General features: G+C 34.3%; 1 protein-coding gene across 2 annotated transcripts in view; it reads left to right on the forward strand.

The window, feature by feature from the left end:
- GALNTL6 (polypeptide N-acetylgalactosaminyltransferase like 6) overlaps window positions 1-25174 on the forward strand; it is a 1532830-nt gene that overhangs the window by 674455 nt on the left and 833201 nt on the right. For both annotated transcript variants that reach the window (XM_043972447.1, XM_043972448.1), the window contains exon 5: window positions 21631-21797. In XM_043972447.1, the coding sequence (XP_043828382.1) occupies window positions 21631-21797 (167 nt within the window). The remainder of the gene's footprint in view (window positions 1-21630; window positions 21798-25174) is intronic.

The following is a 25174-nucleotide window of genomic DNA, read 5'->3' on the forward strand; positions in this document are numbered from 1 at the left end:
CCAGGACAGATGGATATATAAGTGAATTTTATCAATCATTCAAAGGACAACTTGCATATTAGAGAAACTATATGCAATAAATCTTTCTCTAATACAAATATGGTATCAATACTTAAATGAGGAACAAATGTGAGACAGAAAACTATAGATTAATATCTGTAATGATCATTGAAGAAAAAAATGTTATATAAAATATTAGTAAGAATATTACAATAAAATATTAGAGTATACACTATGACCAGGTTAAGTTTATTGTAGCAATAAAATGGCCCACATAAATATCATAAATATAATCACATTAATAAATATGAAAAATACAAATTACAAGGTTGTGTCAGATGATAAAATGAGATTTGACACAAACACCCATTTTTATTAAAAATTCTATACTATATAGGAATAAATTGACATTTCTTTAATATGGTAAATAGTACACCTAAAACTATAAAAGCAAGTATTATATATAACAGAGAAAACATAGGCATCTTTGTAATAAGATCAGAGGCAAGAATGTCCATTTTCCCCACTATTCTTTAACATAGTAAATTGAAGATAAAATAAATACACATAAATTATGAGCATTCCTGTGCATTACCAAAACAATTAATTAAGATTATTTAAGGGGACATTTAGGTGGTGCAGTGTAGTGTATGAAGCACCAGTTCTGGATTCAGGAGGACCTGAGTTCAAATGTGGTCTCGGACATTTGATATTTACTAGCTGTGTGACCCTGGGCAAGTTACTTAACTCTCATTGCCCCATCAAAAAAAAAAAAGATTTAAAAAGAGAAATTCCATTCAATATAACCATAAAATTTATAAAATATTTGGAAGAAAAACAATTGTATCCAAATACAAAACACTTTAAAATACAGACCTAAAGAAACATTAATTGCTCATGTATACCAAGCATACATGAACACAAAATACTACACTTCCAAAAACCATAGAAGCTGAAAGGCAAAAACATCAAGGAAGAAGAGAGTTGCTGGAATGGGTGATAGCCACAGCGAAATGTACTCGTGAGTGGAAATTTCTTCTGTAAGAACAATGAGGAGGTTAGTGTCACTGGATTGCCAATTTGTGGAGGACAATTAGATTCAAGAAATCCCAGAAGGCAGGAAGTGACCAGTTTATAAAGAGCTCCAAAAGCCACATGAATTTGTATTTGATATTAAAGACAATAAAGAGCCAAAAAAGGTTATTGAACAGATGGGTTAGATAATGAGATCTGCTCTTTCAGGAATATCATTTTGACAGCTGAGTGGAAGATAGCCTAAGTTGGGGAAAAACCTAAGGTAAGGAGACCAACATATAGGCTAGTGCAATAGCTAGGGAATATGAAATGTTGAGGGCTTAATTGGAATGGTGGCAATGTTTATGAGAGATCAGGGTGGATATGGGAAATGTTATAACATTAGATATGCAAGGATGTCACTCTTAAGAGGGAGGGAAGGTGATAGAGATTGAGTTATCCATAATGGGGATAGCATCTAGGTTCTGAACCTGTGTGACTGAGAGAATTATGGTACCCTTGATAGTAATAGAGAAGTTGGGAAGAGGTAAAGTTTAGGGATGAGGGAAGATGAATTTAGTTTTAGGCAATGAGTTCTGGTTAGCTTTGAAAGCCCTTCACACCCTTACTCCAACCAAATATATGTTATAAGTTATCAGAGTTCTCAAGATCACATTTTCCTACTAATAAAACCATTCAAATATTCTTCCCTCACACATTTACTTTCTTAAACTGCTTCAAATATAATAAAATCTCAAATCCCCAAAAATGTTTCTTCCTAAATATAATTACACACACACACACACACACACACACACACACACACACACACACATGCACACACACACACCCTTCTGGCTGATCTTGATGGTTCTGCCTTCATCTTCTTTAGTGACATTTTACAACTGATACAGCATATTAGACAGGTCTTGGATTCCAAATGTGGTAATTCAGCTTCTTGACTTTGATAAGCAAAATGATTCCATGAAAATGTTAATAAATCTGTTTCTTTCTTCCTTTGCCTTCTTTTCTGTTTCACCTTTAAATGGTCTTGAGATGCTTTAACTTAATTTGTTCTAATCCTCAAACTTTCTGAAAGCTCATTTTACCACTCCATCACATGTCAGAAAATGTCACCACTCATAATCATCTGTTGCCATCTTTGGGTTTACAAATCATTTTATGTTCTGAAATATGTTTGCCTTATTTAAACAGGATTGTGCTCCATTCGAGCATGATTGGTTAAGGAAATCTCGGGGTGATGATTGGCCCTCCTCATGGGAAATGAAAATAGAATCAGGATTCACCTCATCCTCAAAGGCATTAACTCCCTACCACAACAACCTTTATTGGGTCATTTCCACCTGAAATCATAGAACCCCATGCATCAAAGGAGGAACTGAAAATATAGAGTATCTCAACTTGCACAATGTCATTTTTTATGAAGAATACCAACAGTCAATGAATTATCTGCAATTGAGTGATTCTACTGAGTTTAGAATTTGTGTTACTGGAAAGGTGGTAACATTTGCTCTGGGATATACATATTCACCAAATACCTGTAAGTTTTGTCTTTGATAGGACCCAACTCCAATCTATTAAAAATATTTGGAGAGTGACTACAGGCAGTGATATGATGTTTACCATGATTGGTAATTCATGTCTCCTTTGAAGAATCTGTTAGAAAGATAAACAAGTGTGTTCTCAAAGAATATAAAAAAGAATCAAATAATGCTATTTTGAGATAGAACCAAACAACTTCATTTTTAGATATTCCAATGTCCAAAAGAGATTATTGAAGATATGTGTGGCCATTTAGAATTTACTCTTCTAAAGTTATCAGTTAACAAGTGTTATTTCTGTAAATCCTCTATCAAATAAGTGAGACATGTGGCATATGAATATGGATGAATATCCATCTTGAGAAAATAGATAAATTCATCTGGCCAAATTTGAAGAATTATTGAGATGTAAAGAGTTTCCTAAGTTTTAATGGCTACTATCAGAGATTTATGAAGCAGCATGCCACCATAGCAAATCCTCTTAATAAAATCACCTGCAGGTATATGATTTAGAAGAACCAAAAGCAGAAGAGATTTAAGGGACAATCTCTTTTGAATCCTCTGGGCCTCTTCTGAGATATTTGAAAAGAAAGGTGAGCACAATTTGAAGGACTGATTAGCAGATTTGGAAGAGCTGACTTTTGCAGATCCAAGAAATCAGTTTGTATTACATCCTGCTACCAAACCAGAGGAATTGTCTGTTGCACATTGTGAGCATATCGATAAAGGGCTCACTAGTAGGTTATGTAGTGTTTCTCATTATATTGCATGTGCATGTATATATGTGTGTGTGTGTGTGTATGTATATATATATATATATATGTGAATGTAACCCCATTGTTTAATTTATAATATGCAACTTTGGAATGTGATGTGTGTATGTATACATATATATGTACATATATATGTATATAATATATACATCAAATTATATATATATTTATATTTTATATAATAATACTATTTTATATATACCTTATTGCTGAACAGGCACTTATGGTATAAGGGATAGAGAACAGACATATTATCCAGGAAGATGAATAGACTAAATATCTTAGTCACTGACCAACAAAAAGTATGTGTATATATATATGTACATTGTATATGTGTGTATATATGTATGTATACATACACACAAGCATGTGCATATGTGTGTTCTGTATGTGTCTATACAGTATACATATTTATATACATGCAACATGCATGTGCATATGTTGTGTATATACATATACATGCATGTTTTTATAAACACACACACTTATATACTTTGTGTTCATCAGTGACCAAGATATTTAATGTGCTCATCTTCCTGGTTCATATGTCTGTTCTCCCTTCCTTAAACCATGACTGGCTCTTTAGTGTACTATATGCAGCTCCAATATGATTCTTAAGTACTATGTGCATGTAGCTTATCATCAATAATTAGTTTGTAACAATGCTTTTAGATAATGTTATGTGTTTTGTGAGTGAGAGCCTCAGCATTTGCATAGACTGTACTTTTCAGGGAATATATATATTTATATATATATATATATATATATATATATATATATATTTGTTAACTATGGGGTTTATGACACAGGTGAACCTGAGGTAGAAGAACTATACTTCCAAGGATGCTTGAAATCGGTATAGTATTCTGCATAGGAATCACAGGGATTCAATTTGTGGTGAGGTTTAAGAAGCAGCAACATCTGTAAGAGCAAGGAATTGATATGTGAGGGCATCATGGAGATAACTATACTTGGAAGTAAAAAAAAATGGCCCAAGGCAAGCCAGATCAGGAGACATATTAGAGACCAGAAGCAGTTAGGCAAATGATGAGCTATGTACAAAGGATACTGGAAAGAAACTTTTTCCCTGCCTCTGGCAACAAGAACTAGAATATCTGTTCTGAAGTTTTCAACTATTTTGAGGCCCAGTCCTATATAAATCAGGACTAGGAATTCTTTAGTGTATCTCATTCCACTATAGTACACTGGGAGGAAAGAAAAGGAAACTACTCATTTGGGAATGTGCCATAATTGTTTTCAAATGCTTTATTATTCTTTTTTCTCCCATTAAAAAAAAAATCAACATTATTTCTCACCTGGGTTTCTTAACATAGCAAATAAGGAACAGCTTTTAAAGAGTAAAATAATTCATTTGGATTAATGAATATTAAAACAACAGAAAACAATGTATGCCACATCCTAAAAGAATACGAATTAATTCTCTTGACTCTGAGTAGTTTCAGAGTCTAATTTCACCAAAGGACTCACAATTCTAATTTTCATTCATATATTCCACCCTTTCTAACAGAGTGGAAGAAGCAAGCCAGAGAAACAACATACTACCTGAATGGTTCTGCAATTTGAACCTAAGTCCAAAAGTATTAATAGTTGATAGCCCTTACTAAAATTCATATAAGACAAGGTATTCTGATGAAATGAGATAAAGATGAAATATTCAAATTCATACAAAGGCATATTGTAAATAATCAATATTTATTGTATTGAAGATTTTTAAAAATTCTGTACTTTGAAAAATAAAAACCAGAAAAATATGTGTATGATCTATTCTTTTTATTTAGAAGCTTAGGAAAAGGCAGTAATTGAAAAACTCTTAAACTTGTTATTATATTTTGTTTGATAACTGTAAAAGATTTAACAAAATATTTATGGATTAAATATGGTATTTTCTTAGCTTTGAGGATGCATTCATCCTCTGTTATTCATCTTATGTAAATGTTTAAGCCTTTGAAACTCATGTTTTCATTTCCTCCAAGGCATAATGTATGTAATACTAAAAAGATATCATCTCATATGCTAGATTATAGAATTGGGATGTGAATAGATTTTTACATGTTTAACAAAAATAATCTAATTCTAATAATATTAGATTTTATTGTTTATTAATTTAGTAAATCTTAAATTTATTAAAAATGTGTCTATGCTTTAAACTTTGGAACACAGTAGTTACATTTTTCAATTCTAATGACAAACTACAAATTCTATAAGTGGCCAGAGGAAAGATCTTCAAATATAAAGTAGTAAAGACATTTGACAAACGAAAGATCATTTTGACCCAAACAGAAAATAAAAAAAACCAATAAGATATTATAATCATAAAAGCATATCAAGATAGGTCCTGAGAGCATATTCTTTGTAAACAATCCTCAATGAAAGAATATTTAAAGCATTCTTGCCAAAAGAAAATACCAGAAGTGAACTGATTATTTAACCCTATAAACACTGCAATCTCAGTTACAAGAAACATAAATGAATATAATGACCTAGGAAAAGCACCAGTAGTAAAATACATTATCCTACTTCTATTAGAATATAAAGTCAAAAATAAGGTGGACATGTAGCCAACTACGATGCTAAATTAAACAGGAAATGAAAAATAGATGGAAACCATTTCCTCTGAGACAGTGGTGTACCTCCTTGGGAGGTTTGTTTTGGAGTTTCTCTTAGGAGATGACTGGTGAATTCATTCAATTTCCACTTTGCCTTTTGATTCATAAAGAACTAGGTGATTTAAAAATATTTCTTAAAATCATTTGCCAGAGCAGCTAAGTGGCACAGTGGGTAAAGCACTGGTCCTGAATTCAGGAGGACCTAAGTTCAATCCAACCTCAGACACTTGACACTTAGTAGTTATGTGACCCAGGGCAAATCATTTAACCCTCATTGCCCAGCAAAAAACAAAACAAAGCAAAACAAAACACCAGGTGCCTAAGGTCTTGTTTTGGTCATGATATACAGATAGACCAGTGATTTTTATTTATCTTTCTTATCTATTATCCAGGCCATCTCTTGCTTCATCACTTCCAATGAATTCCATGAATTCATTCCCAAACTGTTTTTCTTTTAAACTTTATTTCAGATTTTTTGAAGATACTCTTTCTCTGTGTTTGTGTCTTGAGTGCCTTATTACTATAACAACTTTCTTATGATGAGATTTTTCTTTTGTTTCTTTGCTTATTCTTCCAGGTCATTTCTTTAATTATGACTTTAGGCTAGGTTCAGTCTTTGTATGTTTCAAAGGGAAAGGTCTGGGCTGATCTTTCTACTGTTATCTTCTCTAACTTATTCCATAATCTCTGGACTTTCTCAGGCTGGGGAACCACAAGCTTTCATTGCTCCTGAAGTGATCTAATATGGAACAAATTCTGATCTGTGCTATCAGGATCTAAGCTCTGCCTCATAACCACTCCTAATCTATAAAACTACCCTTAAATGCAGATTTGCCCTCAATCTATCCTAGAAATATATAATGAACAGCAAGATCTGAAAATTTGAACCTATTCTTGGCCCACTTTCAAGTTTAAGGCTTTATTCATTGTATCAAGAACCTCTTGCCCTATTGCAAAACCTTTCACTGCATTCCACTCAGCCTTTCCTGTCTAAGCCACATTCTTCATGTCTGCAGGCTTGTTTTGTCTTCCTGTGAGCATGTGGAGTGTAAAATGACTGATTTTTCTTGACTTTCACAATCAAGACTCAGTCTTGTCAACAAAATATCAGAGTGAGCATTTGTCCAGCTTAAGACAACTTAGGAAGGCAGGAAGAGAAGACTGACATGGGACTGGGAGCGAGGTTAAAAAAATAAAGGCAAAAGGAAAAAAAATAAGAAAATATGAAATTAAGTGGTGAGAAAAAGGAATGTGCTGGAAAAAGGAGAGGTAGAATGGGAAATTTTTTTGCACATAAAAGGTACACAAAGAAAAGCTTTTATAGTGCAGGGGGAAATGGGAGAGGTGTCAGGGAATATATGAAGTTTACTCTCATCAGAATTGGTTCAAAGAGGGTAAATTATATACACACACTCTGTTGGGTATTGGAATCTACTTTACCAAATAGGGAAATAGGAAGGGAGAGGGGATAAAACATGTGGGAAGAGGGATGATGAAAGGGAATGTGGATTAAGGGAGATGCAAGTCAGAAGCAAAATAGACTTTTGAGGACAGACAAGATAAAAAGAAAGAAAAAGTTAAATGTGGAAAATGGGATGATACAAAGAAATAGTAAATGTGAATGTGACAAGGGCCCCCATAAAATGGAAGCAAATAGCAGAATTGATTAGAAACTAGAATCCAACAATATGTTGTTTTAAAAAGACATACTTGAAACAGAAAAATACAGAGTTAAAATAAAGGATTGAAGCAGAATCTATTATACTTCTGCTGGAGTAAAAAAAAATAGACCTTATTAAAAAGATAATGAGGGAAACTACATTTTGCTTAGATGTGCCATGGACAATGAGGTAATATTAAAAAAGAAATTATGGCAAATTTCTGATAGAGGCTTCATTTCTCAAATATATAGGGAACTGAGTCATATTTGTAAAAATGAGTCATTTGCAACTTGATAAATGGTTAAAGGATATGACCAGGCAGTTTTCAGAAGAAGAAATGAAAGCTATCTAGTCATATGAAAAAAAAATTTCTAAATAAGTATTGATTGGAGAAATGCAGCTTAAAACAACTATGAGGTACTACTTCAAGTTTACTAGAAATTGCAAATGCTCAAGAAGATGAAAGAAATAGGTTCACGATATACTCTATTTTTTTTTTTTTGGCGGGGCAATGGGGATTAAGTGACTTGCCCAGGGTCACACAGCTAGTAAGTGTCAAGTGTCTGAGGCTGGATTTGAACTCAGGTATTCCTGAATCCAGGGCCGGCACTTCATCCACTGCACCACCTAGCTGCCCCCACACTATATACTCTTGATGAAGTTGTGAACTAGTTCAAGCATTCTTAAGAATAATTTGGAACTATGTCCAAAGAGCTTTACAAATGTGCATACCCTTTGACCCAGCAAAACTATTATTAGGTCTAAACTCCAAAGAGAACAAAGGAAATGTGCAAAATTATTTATAGTAGCTCTTTTTGTGGTAGCAAAGAATTGGAAATTGAGGGGATGTTCTTCAATTGGGGGTTGGCTGAATAAGTTGTGCCATATAATCATGGTGTACTACTATTTTACTATAAGAAATAACTATGGAGGAGGAGGTTTTAGGGGAAAAAACATGGCAGGACCTACATGAACTGATACAAAATGAAGTGAAAAGAACTGGGAAATCATTGTGCACAGTACCAGAAATTTAATGATGATCAACTCTGAAACACTTGATTACTCTTATCAATACAATGATCCGAGACAATTCCAAAGTACTCATGATAAAAAAAAGTACTCTAGAGGGCTAATGAATATCCAGCTAACTAATTAACTCTGAGTGCAAATTGAATTTTCTTGATTTTTGTTTTTTGCTACGTGAAAAATAGGAAAATTTCTTTTGCATGATCTCACATGTAAAAATGTATTTACCTCCTTAGTGGATGGAGCGGTAAAAAGGACAGAGAGAATTTGGAATTGAAAATATGAAAATAATATTAAAAATACATAATAATTTTAAATAAGTCAAAGGAATATAAACAACCATTTCTCAAAAGAAGAATTTCAAGTTATAGTCCAAGTCATTAATAAGATAAATGAAAAGCAAGGTAAATCACAGATTTTTCCTCACATTCAGCAAATTGGCAAAACCTGGCAAAAGATGAAATACTTCATTTTGCAGCTGATGTAGCTATATAAAAATACAAATGCTTTGTTAGTCAAGTTATGAATGAGTATAATTATTCTGGCGACCCTTTTAGAATTATGTAGAATATCTAAAATGAACATATCCCTTGGTGTAGGGATGCCATTGCTAACTGTATACTGAAGAAGAGAAAATTATTTAAAAGAAAAGCTTCATATACACCAAAACAGTTCTAACAGCACTCTTTGGCAGTAACAAAACTGGAAACAATTTAAATGTTCTTCAATCTGAGCATGATTAAACAAATTGTGGCACCTGAATGAAATAGAATATTGCTGTGCTGCAAGAAACAACAAATACAATGATGAATAACTCACATAAACGGATACAAAGGGGAACAAGTAGAGTCAAGAAAACAGTATATGCAATGAGTAACAAAGACATAAATAGAAATTGCAACAATTAATCAAAATTTTAATGTTCAGGGCAGCTAGGTGGCACAGTGGGTAGAACACTGGCCCTGGAGTCAGGAGTACCTGAGTTCAAATCCGGCCTCAGACACTTAACACTTACTACCTGTGTGACCCTGGGCAATTCACTTAACCCCAATTGCCTCACTAAAAAATCCAAAAACAAAATTTTATGTTCAAAATTACAAAGAACAAATTTGGCTCCAAAGAAGAAATATATATTGCCTAGTTCTTTACAAAAGTCATAGGACCGTATTTGTGTACAATCACAGAAGATATCAGATGTTTTTTAAACTATTGATCAGCTCTGCTGGGGTTTTTCTCTTTATTTTTTTTTTTAATTTAGAAAAGTCTTTGTTTTATATATGATGACTCTCTGAAAGAGGAAGGGATTGGGAAGAATATGGGTGAAATTTAAATAATGTAAAAATATGAATAAAATTTATTTTTAAAAAAATTGCTGGGCAGCTAGGTGGCACAGTGGATAAAGTACCGGCCCTGGATTCAGGAGGACCTGAGTTCAAATACAGCCTCAGACACTTGATACTTACTAACTGTGTGACCCTGGACAAGTCACTTAACCCTCATTGCCCCACCAAAAAAGAGATTAAGAAAAATTGCCTCAGGGATTTATTTAATCCATTTCATTACTCACAGTCCATTTCTAGTGAGTTTATCACATAAAACAGCTTCACAACTATGAATTAGAATGAGTTATCATAATGCAAGATAGGAAAAAATAATTAAAAAAATAGGAGACATGCATAGGAACACTAGGACCCTTATTAGGACTAACATTAGTTCTTCAGAATACTGTGTTCACTTCTGAGAGCTACATTAAAAAGGAATGGGAAAATGGGACAGCTAGGTGGCACAGTGGATAGAGCACTGGCCCTGGAGTCAGGAGGACCTGAGTTCAAATCTGGCCTCAGACACTTAACACTTACTAGCTATGTGACCCTAGGTAAGTCACTTAACTCCAATTGCCTCACCAAAAATAAATAAGTAAATAAATAAAAAGGGATGGGAAAGACTCTGAAAGAGGTATCAAGAATGATTAAAGACTTGAAAATTAACTTAAAGCATATTCTTGAGATTATAACTCCTGATAGAGGGAAGTCAACATTGGTAGGCCTCCACCAGTCCCAGACGACCATGGATCAGCTCCTTGAAGAGACACAGGCCAAAGTGTTGCTGTACAGTCCAATACGGGAGCCACAGCTCCTGAGTGACTTATAACCAGTAACTTCCATATTCAGTGTTGTATCTACCCCATGAGGAGTAGCTGGAGTGTCCTCTCCAGGCTGCTGGCCTGGGCAGATCAATGTGGAAAACAAGCTGTTGCCCATGCAGCAGGTTTTCCCTCTCCGTGACATTGGTGGATCCAAAGGAGAGGCAGAGCCAGTACAGTTTGGCACCAGTGCCACCGCAGAAGTTGCCAGAGGGATGTGATGTCCAACATCCAACTGCCTAAGGGACTCTGACTCCTGATTTTTCCTTGCGGTTAACTCCTGAAGCCTTTCCCATATATGGGTATAGTAGCAAGGCAGTGGAGGTTTAAAATCAGGGTTTCCTTCCCCTAGACGAATTGCCTGCCAAGGATAACAAGCCCCACCTGCAGGAAGCGACTGGTTTTAAGGCGCCAGTGACTCACCTTCACCCCTTCTCCTGTTAGTGGAAATCAGCATTACAATATGCAAAAAAGTGAGACAGACCGTATTTTGCATGTTTCTTTTGTTTTGCTTTTTAATGGAACTTCACTATTTTGGTCTTTGGCCAGCTTTGTCAGTTTTCTGTGTATGAGGAGATGTTTCAAAGCTGTTTGGATTTGCTTCAGGAGCAGGGAGGGAAGGAAGAGAGGAAGGAAAATTTGGAATTCAAAAAATATCTTTACATGTATTTGAGAAAAATAAAAATAAATAAATAAATTTTAAAAAAAGAAAAAGAAAACAACAACAACAAAAACAGTATACCCATGGAAAAGAGGAGGAAAATATTTACACAGGGACCTGAATCCTCCCCTTTATCATGTTTTCCTTGTGTAATTCTATTGAATGATCATGCAAAGAATATTTCTTTTTTGTAATTTTAAATAGATTTTTATTGATACATTCTGTTTTTATAACATCTAGCTTTCACTCAACATCCCTCTCCCTCCTAGAAAACCATTCCTTATAACAAATACTTTTTAAAGTAATAAACATTTTTATTTATAGTTTGGGGTTTTATTTTTATCCATCCTTTCCTCCTTCTCTTCCCTCCTACCTGATCATATATGGGTTATACATGTATGATTATGTAAAACATTGCCATATTTGTCATTTTGTACAAGAAAACTTGAATAAAAGAAAAAGAAAGTAAAAAATAGCATGCTTCAGTCTGTGTTTCATAAATATCAGTTCTTTCTTTGGAGGTGGATAATATGTTTCATAAATAGTCCTCTGGGAATGTCTTGGATCATTGTATTGTTGAGAATAGTTAAGTCAGCCACAGTTCTTCATCAAACAAATTGCTGTCTCTGTGCACAATGTTCTTTTGGTTCTGCTCACTTCACTATACATCAGTTCATACAAGAATTTCCAGGCCTTTCTGAAATCATCCTGTGTGTCATTTCTTTTAGTACGATAATATTCCATCACCATCATATAAGAATATTTTTATAACATCATCCACAGTGGTATATCTATAATACCATAGAGATAAAAACTGTCAATTAGTTCAGATTTTAAGACCAGTATTCCTCATTCTCTTCTTTCATTCTTTCTTGTTTTCCTTCTTCTTACTCTCTAAAATCACTAAAGCTCTTTAATGTATCTTCAATTCTGTAAGCCTGTTCAGTTTTTATTGCATAACATTATATGAATGTAATTATTGTAGTTGTATCAGTGGTGTATAATACATACAATTTTCCATTTTCTTATGTTTTTTTTTCTTTAAAAATAAGCAAACTTGTATTTTCTCAAGAGAATATGTTGGCATCCACAGAGATGCATTTGAGGTGACAGTTTACACTAAGTAGCTCCAATTATTCTACAAGCAAAACCATAATTATACCATTGTCTCTGGCTTTGAATGGAAAAAAAAAACAATACTCTCACATAATAATGTTCAGGATTATTGAACTGCATGGAGAGCTTGGCCATAACATTCTTTCTAGTGTATGTTATTATCATGAGCTATTCCCAGTGGCTAATTACCCATTGAACAAATATCTTGAATTTAATAAGTAATATATGAATATCTGTGTATAAAGCATGTGAATTTCTTTATGCATTTACTACATTGAGCAGAGAATCAGGAAGACTTATGTTTAAATCTATCCTTGAAAAGTTATCAGTTTTGCTAATTTAACTGTCACTTAACTTAAATGTTCTAGCCGTTCTTTAGAATATGCCTAGAAATATAGATAATGGGACAATGGAGGTTCTGAAAGTGAAGTTCATGGATTTTCTGTGGATAGATTTCAAGAGGTCAATAAACTTGGAAGAGAAATGAAAAGAAAAGTCTCCATTTGTTACAAACTTATGGTTTCTTTTATAACCTTGTATATTTTATGCAATTAAAAATTATTCTGAGAAGTGACACATAAGTTTCATCAGACTGCCAAAGTAATCTGACTAGAACACTGGGCCTTAACTCGGGAAAACTTAGCTTCCTGAGTTCAAATCTAGCCTTGACACTTAGTAGCTGCGTGACCCTGGGCACACAGTCTGCCTCAGTTCCTCATCTGTAAAATGAGCTAGAGAAGGAACTGGCAAATCACTATTTTATCTTTTCCAAAATAAACAAACAAAATAAATGGGCTCAAAGAGTGTAAGGCACAACTGAAATAATAGAACAACAAATAGAGATTCATACTTTGCATTTGGGGATGAAATTACCAAATAGTAGCCAAGCAGACATCTTTCACCTATGTGTATATATATCTATATCTATGAAGATATAGATATCACTGTATATTAATATTTGTCTCATGGCATTCTTAGTCATTCACTTTATAGTGGGCCAATGTATATGTGTTTGGAGGACCCTAGCTGACCTGGTAACAAGGAGGGCTGCCCTTATTCTCATCTCTCACCCAAAACTGTCCAAACTCCACTTTCTACTTTCCTGCCTATGCTCTGTAATCTTTTTCCTCTCCTTGTGGGATATAAATACCCCTCCCAGAATCACTGCTGTATTCTGATACCTAATACCTCTTCTCCCAATCCTGACTGAAAAATGCCATGCAGAATCCCTGACCTGCAAGGCAGACACCCTAATTTTCCAGATCAATTGTTAGGCCTGTGACCATTTCCTGCTTCTCAATACTCTTATATGGGTTCTATCTTCTAATTAGAGTGTGAGCTCCTTGAATTCTAAGGCTGTACCTTCACTTTCTATTTGTATGCTCAGGGCTCAGACTGAGCATGGCATAAACTAATGGCTTAATTAATGCTTTTTCATTCATGTATTCATTTTGTTGTAAATGTCTTACAAAATAGAGTTGTGAAAGGAAAAAAGGGAATGCCAGTTGTCTCTTGTGGCTCTTATATTTTCTTTCTCCTAATACTTGTTTCTCATTTATTTCTGATCAGCGTAGCTCCTCACATGAATTTATAAGCTTTAATATGTTTGGATGCATTTCCCTAGTATACCTTCCTAGTCTCAAGAATAGGTTTAACTCCATGAACTCTGTTCTCTTCTACATCAACTAATCAATTTCTATTCTTACAGGTAGCTATGAAGCCTTAATCAATCTTATGAGGCCTTCTGCCCAGGTTCTGCATGTCATAACCTTTTACTTTTGGCTTCAATTGACCCATTTAATCTTTTGAATAATGAAAACCATTGGGCTATCATAGTTCATGTTTGTTCATTTTATTGTTTTTTTTAACCCAATTTCCACGAAGCTTGACATATATTCTCCCTGCCCTCCTAAAGAAAAACTGAGTAGCTTCTTTCTTATGAAGGATTATTATACAAATTGGATCAAAAGTATTTCAAGGAAAATAAATTAGAGGGTCAAACTTTATAGGTATGATTAAATTGTAAACACATTGTAATTTTTTTTAGTGGGTTTATAGTTTAATTACTATGAGAATTTATCCTACCTATTCAGATTCATACTCCCTACCCCATCCCCACCCAATATTCTCCTATCCTATGCATGGAATTTCTTATCTTTCTATTTCCATAAATCCTCCTTGGACAATGAACTGAAGAAACAGTAGGCTTTCCTCAGAGTCTTTTATTACTGTCTCAGGGATAATATTATAGGATCATAGATTTAGAGCAGAAGGCTAATCAGTCAACAAACATTTATTAAGTACTTACTTTGGGCCAAGCACTGTGGTAAGTACTGAGGAGATAAAGAAATAAAACACAGTCTGGCTTTCAAGGAGTTCAATCTATAAATGGGTAGACAACATCTAAATAACTGGATGATCTCAGAGGGGAAGCACTAATAACTGGAGCAAAGAGAATTTGGGAAAAGGGAAAGATCTGTTTATGTGAAGAGGGGGGAATGGAATGAGCACTTATTGCAGCTACTATTTAACTGGACTGTACTAAATGCTTTGCAAGTATCTTATTTAATATTCATAACAATTCCCTAAGCTATTGGCTTTTATTACCCTCTTTTTACAATCGAAGAAATTGAGGCAAACAGAAGTTAAATGACTTGTCCATGGTGACAGTGACTACCTTAAATTTTCCTATCTTCAAGGAGAATACTCTAGTGACTGTACCATCTAGCTGCCTTCCACATTAGAGAAAGTGGGATTTGAGTTATGTCTTGACAGAAGACAGAAGAATAAACCAAGTTATGGAGGTGAGGTGGAACGACATTCTAGGCACAAAAAAATGTAAAGTACAAAAGGCAAAGTGACAGTAGATGTAGTATCATGTTGTAAGAATCTAAAGTAGGCCTGATTTGCTGGAGCATATAATGAATGGAGAGTAAATTAGGAGAAGAGTTATAAGTGGAGGCAGAACCAAATGGAAGAGTAGAGAAATACTCAGCCTAGCTAAGTACTACTTTCAAATTCCCCTCCAAACAACTCTAAAATAACATTTCACCTTGAATTCTAGAGTGGCAGAAACAACAAAAGTTTGAGTGAAACAATATTCCAGCCCAAGGCCACTCATGAGGCCAATAGATAGGTTTCTTTCACTCAGATCATGGTGGAGTCCAAGAGCTCAGCATAGGCACTCAGGCCAGGTCTTGAGAGTAGCTTCCTTGACTGGGGCAGCAGCTCAGGAGCTCTCAGTTCAAAATATATGTGTGAGTGGGGGTGAGGAGGTAGAAAACAATTGGTCAAAAGGACATTGTATGGATCTCTTGTCTGGTTTTGTGTTCAACACTCCATTGTATTCCTCATATACAGTTGGAGTCACATGTCCAGGGATAAAAGGAAAGAAAACAAGATCCCTTATAGGAAAAAGACCATAGTACAGGATAGGAGAGCAGTGACCACACCTCTTCTTAGATCATAATACCTTGGAAGCATTGAACACCTATAGACCCTCACAGCTAGCTCTGAAAATAGAAAGAAAGGTCCAGAAAAAGGTAGAGCCAAGATGGTGGAAGAAAAGCAGTGACTCACCCAAGCTCTCCCCAAGACCCTTCCAAATACCTTCAAATATTGCCATAAGGCAATTCCTATATCAGCAGACCCCACAAAAGGACAGGGTAAAAAAAAATTAATTCCAGTGGGCAGCTAGTTGGCACAGTGGATAAAGCACTGGCCCTGGATTCAGGAGGACCTGAGTTCAAATCCAGCCTCAGATACTTGACACTTATTAGCTGTGTGACCATGGGGAAGTCACTTAACCCTCATTGCCCCACCAAAAAAAAATTCCAGCCAAAAACAATTTAGGAGGTCAACAGGAAAGCTCTGTTACTCCTGGGTGAAAGTAGAGCACAGTCCAGTGCAGGCCACATAGACCCAGCTGCAACAAACCAGGAGAAGAATTTGGGAGCCACTGAATCAGCAGTAGCAGCAACTGCTTTGAGAACTCAGCACACAAAGGGTAAAGGGGTCAAATAATTAGTCAGGGGATTATAGGAGTCTTTTTGCTAGTACTGAGGTAGGACTCTGTTGTTTTGCCGGTATACTTGAATCCAGGTCAGTCTTGAGTGGTAGTCCCAGGCCAAGGAGGAGCACCAGCACACTGGAGCTTGCAGCCAGGGTGGAGCTGGATATTCCATATAGTCCCAGGGCAGAAAAGCAGGCTTGTACTTGCATGGATACCAGAGCACAGGCCAGGAGAGTAGTAAACATACCACTCCTTAAAATCATGTCACATTGGAAGAACTGAAACTTAAAAATCCCTAGAAATATCTCTGAAAACAGCTGCACAAATCCCATGATGCTTGGGACAATGCACCCTCAATCCTAGAAACAGTGTGCCACTTTGACAAAGAGTTAAAAGTCAAGAAATAGGCTAGGGAAATGAGCAAAAAGAACATAGAAAGTTACTATGATGACAAGGAAAATCAAAATATACCCTCAAAAGAAGATAACAAATGCAAAGCTCCTACATCCAAAGATTCCATTAAAAATGTCAATTGGTCTTAAACCATAAAATTGCTCAAAAAGTTCTGTGAAAATAAAGTAAGAGAGGTAGTGGAAAAAAATGGAAAGAGAAATGACAGTGATGCAAACAAATCATGAAAAATGTCAAAAACTTGGTGTAGAGACAAAACAGTAATGCAGAAAATAACACCTTAAAAACAGACTAAGCCAGGGGCAGCTAGGTGTCACAGTGGATAAAGCACCGGCCCTGGATTCAGGAGGACCTGAGTTCAAATCCAACCTCAGACACTTGACACTAGCTGTGTGACTCTGGGCAAGTCACTTAACCCTCATTGCCCTTCAAAAAAAACCAAAAACCAAAAACCAAAACAAAACAAAACAAAACCAGACTAAGCCAAATGTTAAAAGAGGCACCAAAAAATGAGGAAAAGCAGACCTCAAAAAGCCAAATTAACCAAAAGGCAAAGAAGGTACAAAAGCTAACTGCAGAAAATAACTTCTTGGTAATCATTTTCTTTACTTCTACTTATTTCCAATTTTTTCAGAGCTGAATTTATAAAGATAGGTCAGATTTAGAGTTGCTGACAATGTCTCCTCTTCTTTGTGGGCTCATCTATTTTGTATTGATTTTTATCTTTGGTCTTACCAATTGAAGATTATATTATACAAAGCATGCTACTTTTTTTGTGAGGCATTTGGGGTTAAGTGACTTGCCCAAGTTCATACAGCTGGTAAGTGTCAAGTGTCTGAGGTTGGGTTTGAACTCATGTCCTCCTGAATCCAAGGCCAGTGCTTTATCCATTGCGACAGTCCCTACATTAAAGGAGCTTAAATTCTACTGGGGGAAGACCACACACAAGAGAACTGAAAAGCATATGTATCATGGTATGGGGGAAAAGGAAGGTTGAAGTTATAATTTTTAAATCCAGAAAGTCAGAAGAAGATGTGGGAAGTGGGTAAAGGTTGATTGATCTTGGCCCTTCCACCAAACAGAGGCCCCAGGGGAACTCAACAGTGGGGGAAAAAAAGGCCAACATGTCAGAGAGAAATTCTGGCATGAGAAAGACCACTGGAGTTGCTGGAAAGGAAGATCTAGGCACTGAAGGAAGTTCCTCAATGAGGCCAAAACTGAGGCTTCCTATTCAGAAAACAGGATCAGAGCTAGAAGAATAGATTTGGCCTGGCCTATACCAAGAAGGTATGAGGAATAACTCATCAATGGGAAAAGGGGGCTATCCAATAATTATTGTTTTAGGTATCATAATCTATCTTCATGATAATATCTTTATTTTTATTATATATATGCAAGAGAAGGTAATGAAATCTCTTGAAGTACTGTTCTATATTGCCTTTCTAATTCCTTTGTGCATTTCTCATAGTTTAGGTTATGGGCTACCTTTTCATCTATTTGCAATTTCTTTGTGTTCTGGCATCAGTATAGTAGCTGTCTATATTCTCATTTTTCTTGTATTATGGAATTCATTGGTTAATTAGACAAATATCTCATGAATTACAAACAGATAAGTTGCTTTCTTTTGCTTTTCATACCAATGTCACATTGTGGAAGAAAAAATAACCTTTCAGTACTGAGAGCTATTCTGAAATGTCCTTGTTTCATAAAATGCCATAGTTAAAGAATCCCAGCTTACTGGTCAACCTGCTAGTAGAAAACCTTTCCATACATAGTTAGGCTGGTCCCTAGACATTATCTATCACCAGAATTTGAAGACTTTCTAGCATAGCATTACTTCAAAGAAGTTGTTTTGCTATGCAGAAGACTGATGACAAGAGAAACCCTAATTAAATAATTAAGTCTAAAAATTACTCTTATGTGAGTATAATTTAAATAATTATTTCCTTGGCTCCCAGTGAGTCTGAACCACTGACCAAGAATGTTTTTATTACAAGTGGTTCTTTCACTACTGTGATGAACAATAATTTACTGTAAAAGTGTTACAAAACTAGTCTGAGAATTGTGTATTTGATCAGCCTGAATGAAAAGACTCTTGTCATTCTTACACTTAATAACAGCTTGTAATCTAATATTATTGAATATTTTTTTTATTTCTTTACATATATATGCCACTTGGAAATTGCTTAAAATCAGAATTCTTACATGTCAGTCTAATAGTTTTCTCTGCAAATTACTTGGTATTACAATAAAATTAACCTGATAGGCTTTAAAAAGTGTAATTTAAAGCATCCCCACCTCCAGAGCTAGTATGACCTTTAAGTACTGCAAATCACTTCCAAGTCATGATAAGACATCAGCTAAAAATTTTATCAAAGGTTACATTCAAAAATATTTAAGCTGAGAAAATAAATGCATGGTATTTCTGAATATTCAGATATTCCTCAAAGGAGTACACAATAATGTACTTAGGGTTCTCATATGTTTCATAGTACCATACGCAATTTGAGGTTTTAATTAATAATGACAATCCCCAATAAGTTGGATAATTAAATAACAGCAGATTGTTATAATAAACAAAATTTTCTACCGGATTTCTGTCATGCTCCCTTAATAGCTATATTCCTCAGGCTAGAATTATATTCTACATGTGTTCTGTGCTGTCTCTTTCATACAATTATTATGTAAATATTTTCTAACAAAAGTTTATATGTAGAAGATAAATATGACATAACAAATTTATGTTTTCAAAGTGTTCCACAGGTCATTATTCACACATAATACATAAATGCATGCATATATATGCATACTACCCATCTATCTATACGTATATATATCTATATACATATACACATAAATATATATGGATGTATATATGTGTATATGCATGTGTAAATATATAATTAAATACTTTTAAAACAATTACATAACATTTTATTGTAAATGACACAGTTTTTGTTTATACAGGTTTGAACTTTAATGGCTTAAACTGGTGCCAATACTTTTGAGATATTATCTATATACTTCTCTTCAAACAAACTTCAGTATTTCAAAAATCTATTATTTAAATAGTTTGAATATTCCCTCTACCAATATTGAGCATAACTCTTCTTCATTTTAGTATGTGATCATCATGAGTATATGTAGCCAATAATGATAGTAATAGTAATAACATTAGTAATTGTAATTGTAATAGCAATAGCACTAGCAATAGTCATAGTAATAGTGGTAATGGTAAATGGTAATGGTAATAATAATATTTTCTAGTTACTAACTTTCCACTGTTGGTCTCTTCTAAACATAGCTGGACTGGTCCATGTTTAATAGACACCATTTTTTAGATCCATACTCAAAATGCTTCCAGTTTGATAAGATTTGCCAGAGGTTATGTTATCTGATTACCTAAGCCTATGTGTCATAATAAGTTACAAGAACAGGAATTTTGTGGAGGTTCCTTAAATAGCAGTTTTCAATATTTCAATGGATTTATGGTCTCATCTATGTGGCCACTCTCTCCTATGGTGCAGATCAGAAAATATCTGTAATTTCTTATCCTGAGTTTCTCTTGTTCATATCTTCATATAAAATTTTACTCACTGTGTGACACCCTAGGCAAGTCAATTGGCCCTCACTGCCCTGCATCATGATGATGATGATGATGATGATGATGATGATGTTAAATGGAGCAGTGGATAAAGCACCATTCCTGGATTCAGGAGGACCTGAGTTCAAATCCAGCCTCAGACACTTGACACTAGCTGTGTGACCCCGGGCAAGTCACTTAACACCCATTGCCCCACCAAAAAAAACAAACGTATATTTCCACCTAAATTCTAAGAACTTTTAATGTCATGGGTTCCAAGTTAGGAAATATCATATTTATTTCTTATCACTCATTATTATTAGATGACTTGACCACCCCCTTTTGTGACCAGGAATCTTTTATATAATATTTTCTTATATTACTTCATGTAAGTAGATTGTTATTGATAATGCCAGTGCTTCAACTGGGTTCTCTCAACTTATAGGTGACCCATTATTTTGATTCCTCAAAGATCACATGATTGCATGATTTGGAACCAGTTCACATCACTGGAATAATATTGGTTTTTAAAAATAGAAGGTTTTATTTGGGGGAAGGCATCTTTAAAAAGCAGTAGCAATAAATGTTCAATTCAAACAGGATCCTCAAGTATACATTCTTAATTGTGGACTTTTTAGACTAATATTTTAGAACTAATGTAAAAGAGAATACTTACTAATATTAGTTGGAACAGTGATTATTTAAGAGTAAATTTTGATTATAGCAATAGTTAATATACTATATAATAAAATAATCTATGTAATAGCTTCTATATAACATAAGCTATATTATAAAGTACAATATATAAAGATTATATACTGTGTATTATATAATAATTATCATTAGCAAATTTAGCAATAATTGTTGAATTTTAAAAAGGAAGAATTCATATGAATGGCATTTTAAATTTCTTCTTAAGACAATGTATACTAAAATAGTCATTGCATTTGTATGAAAACACAATGGTTGAGACAAAATGTTTAATTACACTGATTATATACACTTGTTTTAAATATAACTTTCTTTTTCTGTCATCTCTAGCTGTAAACACAAGATGTACCTGGAGAAGCTGCCAAATACTAGCATCATTATTCCTTTTCATAATGAAGGTTGGACTTCTCTTCTACGGACTATACACAGCATAATTAACAGGACTCCAGACAGTCTGATAGCTGAAATCATTCTAGTGGATGACTTCAGTGATAGAGGTAAGATCAAATAAATAACTTAAATTGAATCTGTTACAACCAACATAATTGGGTATGGATGGAAATGTTGATGCAAGGATTATATGATGGTTTCATTCAGGTTGCTTCTGGAAAAAATAATTCTTTGAGTATTTTATAATCTCATGAAATAGTAGCCAAGGGCAATGTGGCAGTGTTCTTAGCATTCTTTATAATCATTCTATTGTTGAATTGATTAGTATTGCCATCTGTGGAATTCAGGTGAACTCACATTAAAATGGGCATATGTGCATGAAGCAGATTGGACTTACTGTTTAGATTCAAGATAGAAACTGAATTGTATTAGACCTGGCAGGAGATATTGATGATTTATTGAGTGGCATTGTCAGTTGCATAAATATAGGTTGTTTCATTCATTGGAAATTAAAAAAAATTCTTGATTGAAAGTTTTGTTTGGTTTTTATAGTATATTCACTATTGGCTTATCTTAGTAAGGCCTTCTGCTGGTCTGTTGTTTTTGTTTGTTTATTTGATTTTATAATTGTGGATTATTAAACAGTAAACTGACCATTTTTGGTCTTGTTAGTTAGGTCATTTTAGGCTGGTCTCTATCTTATATTGATATTGAGGAAGAACCTAGAGAAAGATATTGAACATATTTGAAGGTATAGCCTATGAAGATGAAAATGGTTCTTAAAACCCTAACCTTGAAGAAGACCCTAAAGGAAAACATATTTTTTTAATTTAAAAAGTGGTACAGTAGTTTGTTATTGTCTTTCCATATAGTATCTCACTTTTAGATTTGTATGCCCTAGTAAAAAATTCAAATTTCGATCACAAGAAAAGGAAAACATCATAAAATTTCATAAAATCTCTTCCTTGAACAAGATTTTGTAATTGGTTTTCAATCTAACAATTGTAATTATTCATATTGAAGGAATCTTCCCTATGTACTTTTCTTTTTGAAAAGAAGCCTATTAACTTTGAAATTTGGAGAGATGTCGTTTGTCAGATTTCCAACCCAGTATTTTATTGCATGAAACCATTCTGTTTAACTGTACATTTGAGCTGTGTAGAAGAATGACATGGGAATAATTTGATCATATATTATTCTCCTTTTTTGAAAGGGAATACAGTCTGAGATCATAGGGGTTAATTGAAATTTTGGGAAAGTCTGTCTCAAGCAAAAACTAAATTTTCTATCTATTATTTGAAGTCTTTTTAAAGAAATAGCCAAGAACAGTTTGGGGATTTCTCAACAGTTGGGTTCTCAGTATCTCTAATGATCAGTCTGAGAAAATATAAGAACTGTCTCCCCTCCAAAAAAAAAGTTTCCTGTACCATTTTAATAATAAAAGTCACACTTGACTCCCATTGAAATAGCTAACCAATCATAGAAATATTGACTTTAGATTGTAATGTGTTTTCTTCCTCAAAATACTTAAGCAAAAAAGACTTAGGCAGGTGAGCACTGAAGAAGGTCTAAGGAGGAGACCTGAAAATGAAAATTGAATTTGGCAGAGACTTCACACACATAATTTTTAATTGCACAGTAATTTCCTTCTGAATCTTGCTAAGTGACCTTCATTATTACAAAGTATCCATAACCATTGCAGGCTATAAATAGATACTTAATGTGTATAATATATCTAATGCCTTCCTTTAAAAAAAAGAGGGAGAAAGAGTTAGAGGGACAAATCATCCACTAGCTAGTCCCTTTGGTTGACTGATATATAGATAAAGAAGACTATGAAATCTTGAATCATTATGTAGATAATTAACTTTGCCTTAGTAAAGGATTCATCAGAGAAGGATTTTGATCTGGAGGTAGCACAGTAGAAAAGCCCTTGGGTGACAGAAATGTGATCTCGTAGAAGACTTTGTGACTGCATATTTCTCAGCAGACATTTCATCTGATAATACTTAAAGGGGGAAGAGGGCAGTGGTAGCAACTTCCTTTATCTTTGCCAATATATTACTGTCATCTTCTCTATAATGCAGACTTTGATTGACTAGCCTTTTGCATGTAATGTAGTGTAAAAGTGACTTCGAAGTGGGCAAGTTTCAAAAGATTGTGAATGTCATTAACTTCGTGAACAGGATTTTTTGGACTAGTGGTCACATGTTTACTTCCTATGAGCCTTTCTCTTGGCTTTAATTCTCTATTTACCTATAATTTCTTTTTATCTATAACATAATATGTAAGTATGAAATTCAAGGCATTAGTTTCATCATTTCACACCAGGATTGTAAATGGCACTGATTTTGGATACAGAAGACCAGGTTTAAATTTCTGCCTTGGAAGCAATTATCGACATTGGGCTAGCAATTTCACACGTTTTTCATATATGTACAATAAAGTGGACTGTAGAAGAGTCTCTCTAATGTTGCCTTTCTGTGATGATTACTTTGTATCCTACTCATCTCTGCCCCCATAGGTGACAAGGTGAATATAGTTTGGGGCTTGGAATTAGGAAAGCCTAAATTCATATCTCTCCTAAGAAACTTATTATGAGACCCCTGGGCAATTCACTTAACCTCAATGTGCCTTACTTTCCTCATCTGTAAAATGAAGAACTTGGACTTGGTGGTTTCAAGGGATTTTTTTTCAATCCAAATATATGATCCTCTCATTCTTGGTAAAATGTAGGCTTTTAAAATTTGTTTGTTTTTACTTGTTTTGTGCATTGTACCCCTGTTGTGCATAGTGTTTTGCTTACAGTAGGAAGTGAATAAATATTGGTTGAAATAAATCAGCTTCTATGAACTTAAACACAGAACATTCTCCTCTTTCCCTACCCCACCTTGGATTTCTATCCATTCTTTAAAAGTCAACTCAAATGCCATCTCCTAAATGAAACCTTATCATATTAGAATTACCTCCCTCTCAATGGCTTGAGGACAGGACCAGTGTATTATACAATTTCTCTAACTCCCCAAGGACCTAACAGTATGCTATGCAAAAGAAGTATAATACAAATATTTGTTGATATATTTATTTAATTTCAAATCCTGTGGAACCAACATTGTCCTTTAAACTATATTTTTCAAAACTATCTCTGAAAAAAAGCATTGAAGTGTAATTTTGAAAAATACTTTTAAAATCCTAAACAAAAAAGCCTTCATAAGCATATGTAAATGGCAAAGATCTTTTAACAAGTCAACAATTTTGTCTTACAAAACCTATCTAACAAATGTGCTATGTGTTATAAATCTTTTAGGGATATTGGCTGGCCTAGATGACTACTGAAATTATTGAATATTTAAGGTTTAATTTTTTTAAATAAAGAAAAAACAAATAGGTCAACTAAGTGATGACAGCATTGTCACATTTGGACAGGCTCCATCTCTGAGAATCTTCTCAATAAGGAATGAATTATTTTGTTCGCAGTAAATCA

The sequence above is a fragment of the Dromiciops gliroides genome, chromosome 6, assembly GCF_019393635.1.
Source record: "Dromiciops gliroides isolate mDroGli1 chromosome 6, mDroGli1.pri, whole genome shotgun sequence".
NCBI lineage: Eukaryota > Metazoa > Chordata > Mammalia > Microbiotheria > Microbiotheriidae > Dromiciops > Dromiciops gliroides.